General features: G+C 47.1%; 2 protein-coding genes across 2 annotated transcripts; one reads left to right on the top strand and one right to left on the bottom strand.

Annotated features, from left to right (window-relative positions):
* Positions 1-403: 403 nt before the first annotated feature.
* Positions 404-1,853, top strand: LOC123071889 (uncharacterized). Its single transcript, XM_044495459.1, has one exon. The coding sequence runs from the start codon at positions 690-692 to the stop codon at positions 1,650-1,652; it is 963 nt and encodes a 320-aa protein (XP_044351394.1). The 5' UTR covers positions 404-689; the 3' UTR covers positions 1,653-1,853.
* Positions 1,854-2,726: 873 nt separating this feature from the next.
* LOC123067738 (uncharacterized) lies at positions 2,727-7,409 on the bottom strand. Its single transcript, XM_044490404.1, has 10 exons — positions 7,015-7,409; positions 5,589-6,052; positions 5,313-5,494; positions 4,741-4,821; positions 4,553-4,639; positions 4,339-4,462; positions 4,158-4,229; positions 3,744-3,818; positions 3,170-3,279; positions 2,727-3,076 (listed from the first exon to the last, which is right to left on the bottom strand). The coding sequence occupies exons 1-9, from the start codon at positions 7,407-7,409 to the stop codon at positions 3,182-3,184; spliced, it is 1,578 nt and encodes a 525-aa protein (XP_044346339.1). The 3' UTR covers positions 2,727-3,076; positions 3,170-3,181.
* Positions 7,410-9,321: the final 1,912 nt, after the last annotated feature.

The raw sequence follows: 9,321 nt of genomic DNA, 5'->3' as shown, positions 1-9,321 counted from the left end.
ACACATCCCCACATGCCCCTCCATGTGCCAATGCCATGATCTCCAGCATGTTGCCCACATGCCCCTGCTCGCCGTTGCCGCGACCGCCCCGAGCCCCCAAGATAGTAACCCCGAGCTCACTGCACACTACTTACCTGAGGAGCCATCAGCCATGGCCTCTCATCTCGTCAATGCTCATGGTGAAAGTTGGCAGCATAGTAGAGCACTCCGTAGTAGAAAAATGAAGAAAAAAAATAGTATACTCCTAGGATCGGAGCATAGTGTAATGGCCCGCGGAGGAATCAAGGCTAGATCGGTCCCCGGGCCGGACCGGGCCTGCGAGATGGCGCACGCATTTACTCGCTCCAAGCAAGCGATGGCAAGCGGAGGAAGAAGGTTCCTGGTTTAAAACGCCACCCCCCATGCCCATGGGGGGCAAGGCAAGGCAACCCCCCAACTCACTTTCCAGCGCGGTTCGGCTCGCTCGCCAGCCAGCCTACGGTCTCCTGCCCGACTGCCTCCCTCCCTCCCCCCCTCGCCAAACCGAGCTCCGTCATCATGCCGGCTCCGCTGTTGCATGGATCCATGGCGCTCCCCCACCCCCGCGCCGCCGCCTATGTATAGTAGCCTTCCTTGCTAGCCCATCATCGATCCACTCATCCATCCTCTCGTGTCTCTCAGTTCGTCGTAGATAGTGAGGGGCAGACAGGATGCAGGACCTGTTCTCGGTGCCCTCCTGCTTCTCGTCCGGCGAGAAGCAGCTGCCGGACGCGCCGGCGTCCGCGGCGCCGGCGACCAGGTCGGGGCAGAGCGCCGTGACGCTGGTGTACCGCGCGGTGATCTCCGAGCAGAGCCGGCTGGTCACCGTGACGTGGTGTAGGAACCTGCTCGCCCACGGCATGCAGGTGTCCATCGAGGGGTCGGCCGGCGGCGGCAAGGACAAGAGCGGCGGCGGCGGGGGCAGGGAGCACGCCAGCGGCGGCGGCATCGAGGGCGGCGGCGCCAAGAGCTGCAGCGCGTGCAAGGTGGAGATGCAGCCATGGCACTTCTGGCGCAAGTACGGGGCCAAGCAGTTCCAGGTGGACGGCCGGCCGGTCGACGTGGTGTGGGACCTGCGGGCCGCGCGGTTCTCCGACGAGCCGGAGCCGGTGTCGGACTACTACGTGGCGGTCGTGTCCGGCGAGGAGGTGGTGCTGCTGCTCGGCAACCAGAACAAGGAGGCGTTCCGGCGGACGGGGGCCCGGCCCTCGCTGTCGCTGGGGGACGCGGCCATGGTGTGCAAGAAGGAGCACGTGTTCAGCAAGAAGCGGTTCCTGACCCGGGCGAGGTTCCACGAGAAGGGCAAGCTGCACGACATCAGCATCGAATGCAGCAGCGGCAACCTCGGCGGCGGCACGGACGTGGACATGGCCATCAAGATCGACGGCTGCGTCAACGTGCTCGTCAAGCACCTCCAGTGGAAGTTCAGGGGCAACGACTGCATCTCCATCAACAAGATGAAGGTGCAGGTCTACTGGGACGCCCACGACTGGCTCTTCGGCACCGGCATGCGCCAGGCCCTCTTCATCTTCAAGCCCCAGGCCCCCTCGCCGTCACCCGACTTCGACGCCGCCATCGCCGCCGACGAGTTCTCCGATTTCTGCCTCTTCCTCTACGCATGGAAGATCGAATGAGCTCGCTCGCTCGCTAGCTAGCTAGATGTTCTTACCTACATTCGTTTGTTACTACCGCCACATTACAGAGCGGATGATGATGGACATTTCACCATGTTGTGAGCAACATACTACTACCATGTAATGTAACGATGTGCGAGTGTAAGAGGGGAGTGAATGTCTGTCTGATTGAGGTTGAGGCCATGCCATTCTCTTCTGTTCCATTGGAGCGTGTTGTGCATGCACATGGAGGATTGGAGCGGAGGGGCACAGGATAGTCCTGGGGGCGAGGAACAGCCTGGTCCTGATGGGGAAACATGCATGGAGGGTGGCGACATGACAGGCAGAAGGGCATATGGCCTTTCCCAATCAATCATGCTGGTTTATCCGGGGGAACTCCAGCTAAGAGAACTGGTCCCTCCTAACTCCAATCTAGCAGTACTCTACTCTACACTGCCTCTGATTTCTTTGTTATCATCTTCCACTCACTTACTTTGACCGGCCTAACTAACAAACTAACATCCCTCTGCTTTCCTCCGTTCAAGAACAAGGAGAGCAGGTATGGACAAGGACACAAGATACTACTAGTGCAATAGCTGTAATTAACTCAGCTGCACTATTGTTAATGGCGACTGGTCAAAGAGTGCACTGTTTTTCACCCAGGTTTTCAGCAATGGTCACATTTGGACCATGCGTAATCCCCATGCCCAAGTTGAGATCTCAGGGATGCCCACTGGGCCAGTTTTAATAGTGCCTAACAGATGCAGATGAAAGGCTACTACTGTGTTTCATACAGACTAGAACAATGATAATTCAAAATGGTGCCCAGGTTCAAGAAAAAAGAAAGTACAGTAGCTCCTTGGAGAACAGGTCAATCATGTAGTAGTACATACCTACCATCAGCTGAGAAGTTGACAAAGTTTTATCCATTCCAATGCTCATGCCTTCCCCATTGATTGACATGCATTGTTTAAACCAGGAATGCTATAGAATCTAGACGAAGAGAATTTGTATGCGTCTTTGTTATGTTATTATACTAGTATACTTGCAATCAACAGCATCCTACGCTCTCCTCATGATTCTAGCATAAAATAGAATAAAATGGGGACTGCTTCGTTAGCAGATAGTCAAATATGCGAACATGGAAAAGTAAACTTGCTGACCAAACAGCCGATATGACGAATGGTTACAAAATGTTTCATACGGTGCTCTTTCCGCACGAACTTAATATGAGGAGAAAGGTTCTCGAGCCTCATACTTTCTAGATAGACAACGCATGATACTTATCGAATTTTGCGATATATCAGTTGACCAAAAAAATCAAACTAACAAAAATATATTATTTGGGCCAAAACCAAACCATTTTGCCAGCGATAATTTGTTTTTCCAATGAGGAGCTTCACCTGAAGGCTTTCCACTAGTTCTGCGTGCTGGTCACTAGTTAGCTGTGATGGAAACAAAAACAATCAAATTAGAGCTATATGGCGTAAGATAAATAGATTGCATTGGCATATGAAGTGATTTGTAGCTTTGCTTACTAGTAAATAAGTTTATTTTCGACCAAAGCCAAAAAACTTGGCCAAGGAAAATTTGTTTTTCCCCTGAGGAGCTTCTTCTGAAGGCTTTCCGCGCGCTGGTTTCTGGTTAGCTGTGATGGAAACAAAAACAACCACATCAGAGCTACACCACACTAAGAAGGTACTTCCTCCGTCCGAAAATACTTGTCATCAAAATGGACAAAAAATGATGTATCTAGAACTAAAATACATCTAGATACATCCCCTTTTATTCATTTTGATGACAAGTATTTCCGGACGGAGGGAGTAACTGCATTGGCATATATATATATATGAGCACAGCGGATTTTGATGCTTCGCCAATTAGCCGCTAGCACAGTAAGTGTAGAAAGAGCAGTCAAAGTGTAAACTGGGCATAAGTTCAATAATGCAAATATAATATTCAAAACAAGTGTTTGATTGTTTCAAGCAATGATAGCTAGGACTTCTTCCTCTCAAAATCAAGGTAAAACCAGACAAAATTGGCGCTCTTGCAGGTGTTGGATTTTATGGGGGGTCTGCCTTTCAAACATAATGGAGGCATTAGAAACATTACCTGAATTGGACTTTTTAGCATCTTGGGATGCCCCTGAAACTGAATTCTTTTGCTCTGGAGGACTGTCCCCAGCACCTAGTTAATTTGAACAACAGGATAAAATTGTGTCAGACCATTTCAGGAAAAATGCATGAGTAAAAATAACCATCATTTAGAACCGGAAGAGCTATTGCTGAAGTTTCATCTGAGTCACAGTTGCTGCAAGAGGCGAAATGTTTAATAACTGAAGTTGCTAACAATGAGCAAAATCGACTCTAATGGCATCGGCAGTAAAACATCAATGATGTTTTAGTTGTAGTAAGAATAGGCAGGTTGCAAATTTATCTTAGACACGGATAAGTACAGTACTTGAAGCAAAGAACTTTCAAAAAAGTAGTTGAGGAACCATGTGAAGATATTATGGAGAAAACTCACCATCTGTGGATGACTTTCTGTAGGTGTTCTTCAAGAACTCGACGAAAGAATGCTCATTGTGATCAAGCATCACTGGTCCAAAACAAGGTCAAAGTTTCCAATAGTTATTACTAACATGATTTTGCAACTTTTCTTTATAGCTTCTTTGCAAATCAACGTCAGACAAAGATGAGTAGATTACATTGTTGAAACAATTCATGCCGTTTATGCTCAGAGGTACCGATCAAGAGCGATCGCACTGCCTCTGTATCTTTCTCTGAGCACATCTTGGAAAGGTTGTTTGTATCTAACAGGATACCTGCAAGCTGAGGGCAAACCCACAGAACATAATCAGGAATGCCAGTATAAATTTAAGCACAATGGTCGCTAGAGCAGGTTAAAAATACACCACCAACCAGAAGTTTCTTTATGTCCAGGCTCTGAAGTAGGGCATAAGCTTCTTCAGAATGGTCATTGGCGAGGAGTGTGCAAACTGAGCCCACCTAGGAGACAAAAACAAGCATGATTATGAAGTAAATGATGGAACCATATGAATTCTTCATCAGACAAACCAAAAGTACTTAGCACAAGTACACGATATTACCTCACCGTTTGATCTCAAAACATCTTGGCCCACCACCAGCAAGCTGGCCCGCTGATCCATTATTAATCCCTCCATATCAACCTATAATTTGGTTCAGCCTCCCAAAGTCAGCATCATACACAAATCTGCTTTACCCAGGATGTATGTGCAGGAACAAGCCGTTTCTAACAAATAATTAGCCGCCACCGCAGCGCATTGCTATCCTCGACATCTTGTGCAGATAAATAAATGTGCCATATACTCATGACGTCCCTCATTTGTTGCTGTGCATATTAACTTGGGCAACACATGAGGTACAGGCTAGCACCCAAACTCGCAATTGCACGAAGCATATATCGGTCATCGCCATTCACTGGAATGGAATGGCGGCCACATGGCACCAATCGGAATTAAGAACACCCACATGGCACTGCGATGAATTGCTGTATAGCCTCATCATCCTTGTCGCCTCTGCCCAAATTATAAACGCCCAATAACTCTGGAACGGGACCTAGACAGTTGTCTGTCGGAGAAGAATCCCATGCTGGCCATCTAAGTACAATCAGGCACCATGGTTGCAAAGCGTGGCCTACCTCGTCGGCGAAGAGCAGGGCCGAGGCGTCCACCCCGACGTGGTAGAGGAGCCAGGCCGCCTGCCTGCACCCCGTCATCCTGCTCCGGCGCATGTTCACCACCGGCACCGCCGCCGCCTGGCCGTCCCCCTTGCTCGACTGCATCCACGCGTAGCATATCGCCGCCACGATCGAGCTCACACCTGCTCCAAATCAACACGACAAATCGCAAGTGAACGAGCAATACATGGTGGTTAGATTCAAATCAGATAAAACCGGAAGACGAATTAATCTTACTTTTCGAGGCGTCGGAGAGCACGAGCTTCGTGGACCTCGAGCGGGAGGAGCGGTCCCCGGAGGACAGGTCGGCGAGGGCGGCGCGCTGGCGGCGGAGGAAGGCGTTGAGGCGGGCGACGCCGTCGTCGAAGCCGTCGGCGGCGGGGGAGCCAGAGGCGGACGCGTGACGGCGGTGGTGCAGGGGGCGCGGGGGCGCGGAGGCGGTGGGTGGAGAGTTGGACGCCGAGGAGGTGGTGCGGCGGAGCGAGGCGGAGGGGTCCGGGCCGGAGGGGCCGTGGAAGCGGGACTTGCGGCGGGAGGAGTGCGGGTTCGGCGGCAGGGACGGGGAAGGGGACGGCGGCGCCGACGGGGTGGAGGTGTCGGAGCGCGGAGGCGAGGAGATGATGGACGCCCGCTGCAGGATCTCGTCGCCGATGCCGCCCGGCTGCCGGTGCCTGCACGCACACGCCGGGAGGAACAGCGTTCAGCGGCGCCCAGTGGGTGGCGAAGTTTTCCGGCGTGGTTTGAAACCGGGCCACTCATTCATCATAATATGCTTTCGGCCTAGTTAGGCCCATTGAAGCCGAAATACGAAATATGCGAATTCTTTTGTGCAAAAAGTGAGCTGACGATAGCGTTATAAAAAACTCTCAAAATTATAGTTACAAAAAATATTAATTATCATGAAAATAAAAATATTAAATGTGACATTTATAGGACATATTAATATTTTTAAATGTCAAAAAATTATGTCCCTGGCCAATTTTATAGAAAATTTCACAATATATACAATACGAAATAAATGAAATATGATTGATCTAACAGACTTTGTTGGTATAATGGATGCCGGTATTATTTCTACAAACTTAATCAAAGATAGAAATGTTTGACTTTAAAAAATTAATACACTTCATAAAAAAAATGGAGAGAGCATTTTTTCGCATAGTACTAGATAGTAGAAAATAAACCGAAAATGCCAAATGGAGGCCGAATTTAAAAACTTCCAAATTCAAACGTTTTAGTTTCAAAATGTTTTGAAAACAAATACATGTACCTGTGTGTAAATTTTCAGGTCAAAATATGTTGAAATGCGAGTTGCACAAAAAATGCATATCTATGTTTTTTTAGCATATGTATTGCTCATCCTCAAAGTCCATAATTTTTTTGCAGCTCGCAATTCAAGATATTTCATCCTGAAATTTTTCAGGCACATACAATTACATCCTTGTATGCATGTTTATTTTATTTTTCAGATTTTTTTAAAACTGAAAAGATAGAAATTTTAAAATTAAGACCTTCATGAAGCTTGGTTTCCAAAATGCCCTCATCAAAATATACGTGTATAAAAAAATGAGCTGTGAGACGACACGATGTTGTGCACCAAAAACTACAGATCACAATGCATCCGTGGCGCGCGCATATGCACGAACGGAGTGGTGCGATATACCTTCTCGCGGAACGTGACATGGGGTCCCGCCGGTCGAGCGCCGGCGAGGGCTCCGTGCCGTTGCCGCCGGCGAACTTGGGCACCTGCCTAGACGGCGAGCCCATCCTCCCCGGCGACCCGGACCCGACCATCATCCTCTTCGCCTCCTCCAGCCACTCCTGCGTCTGCTTGCTCGCGTTGCTGGCCCTGCTGCCGCCGCCACTACGGCCGCCTTCGCTTTCCGCCCTCTGCGGCTTCTTCTCCGACGACTGCTTCTTCTTGCTGCTGCTGCTGCTCTCGCCCGTGAGGTCGTACGCGGGGGAGCCGGCGGCGACGGCGTTGTGCTTCACGCCGACGGTCCCGAAGAACCAGTCGTTCATGAAATCCGTCAGGTCCGGTGTCCCGTCCACCTCCATGGCGGCTAGCCGAGGAGGACGACGACGACTCCCGTGCGTACGAAGTGTTCTTGCTCTTTTTTGTTACTGGCACGGCTTCCGATTGGTAGACCGGGTGTGGTATGGTGTTTCTAGGGTTTGATGACCATGGAATGATTAACTGGTAGGGTTAAATTTGCTGCGGAGAGCGCGTCAAGTAATCCACGACCGCGTGCCCGGCCGGCGGCCGGCGCGCGTCTGCCTTGTACCGTAGCGGCGAGTGATCATTCCGAGGGCTTCTTTTTTGGCAGATGGAGCTCGGTGAAGAGACAACGGGCGGCTCCGACGGTCGGCCCTTGGCTTGGCTGTCTTTGCAAACGTGACAGATTACTCAATAACACACCGTCCACGGCACGCACGTATTTTTTTTAACACAGGGCAGATGCAGATACATATGCACGTATACTCAACTCTATAAATACATGCACGCACATTCTATCTCTATAAGCACCTTCGAAAGAATGAGCGGCGCGTCATCTTGAGATTGATGCCCTCACTGAACGCACATTACCGAAAGGTTTGAAATAAATTCAGAAAAATGCGAACACCAAAATCATTGAGGCTTCAACTTTGGCGGTTTAGGAATACCACTGCCCTCCTAATCATTCAACCACAGGTTGATTCCTGGTTCTTTTTTTCTCTGACAGTTACGGCACACATGTACTTCATTTTATTTTCAGCAGTATTTCTTTTTCGCGAGAACTACACCCATCTCGCTACACGTTATTCTGCCACGCGAGCATACTGGGGCGGACCATTTAGTCTGTTTTTTCTTGTTCTCTAGGTTTTCGATTGAACTCGTTGTTGGTTTTCTCATCTTAATGTTGGTTTTTGTCTGGTTTTCTTCAAAAAATAATCAGGCTTCTTTTCTTTCTTCACTGTTTTTCTTTGTTTTTCATCGGGCTTCTTTGTTTCTTTTTCTTTAGATTGATTTTTTTTCTTTTCTTTCTTTTTTAATTTGGGTTTTTGTGTTTCTTTCTCAGTTTTCTCCCTTGCTACAGTGTTGGGCCAGTCTAGAATTGTAGCCTCGTTTTCACTGTTTTTGCTGTTTTGTAATGGCTTTCTTTGGGTCTTTCTTGGTTTTTTCTTTGATTTTATTTGTTTCCACTATTTTGCTCTTGTTTTCTCCATTTTTCTTTGGCTTTCACTGTTTTCTTTCTTTAGCACTGGTTTTGTTCGCTTTTCTTTGTTTTTTTCTTTTTTTCTTTGTTTTTCTTTGTTCTTTTCGTTTGTTTCCCCTGTATCATTGGGCTTTTTTCTTTTGTTTTCAGCTCATATCTATTTCTTTTACAAGCAATGTACATTTTTCGCATACATCATGAGTGTGTTTTTATACACATTTAACTTTATTTTCAAATACATGTTTTGATATCTATTTTTTTCCCTATACATTGTATATTTTTTGTATACATCTGAATAGTATTATTATACATATTTAACATTTTTCACATACATGATTAATAATTTGTTGAAATGGATTTTTTTTCTATTCTTTTTCATACACATTCTACATTTTTGTATGCACTGGAAACATTCTTTTTATACATGTTTAAAATTTTCCAAATACATTATTAACATTATTTTCTCAAATATTTTTTTGATGTCTGCTCTTTTCGTACACATTTGTACATTTTTTTATACACCGGAAACATTATTTTTGTACACGCTTAGCATTTGAAATTACATGATTAACATTGTTTTCAATTACATTTTTCTATGTTTATTCTTTTTTTCATACACATATAACTTTTTCGTATACATCTGAAACATTATTTTTACATACAGGTACTCCCTCCGTCCCATAATATAAGAACGCTTTTTACAGTAATATAGGTTAAAAACGTTCTTATATTACGGGACGGAGGGAGTAACATTTTTCAAGTAATCTTTTTTG

Source organism: Triticum aestivum, chromosome 3B (genome assembly GCF_018294505.1).
Source record: "Triticum aestivum cultivar Chinese Spring chromosome 3B, IWGSC CS RefSeq v2.1, whole genome shotgun sequence".
Lineage (NCBI taxonomy): Eukaryota > Viridiplantae > Streptophyta > Magnoliopsida > Poales > Poaceae > Triticum > Triticum aestivum.
The sequence above is the reverse complement of the archived record's forward strand: the minus strand, read 5'-3'. Positions and strand labels throughout refer to the sequence as shown.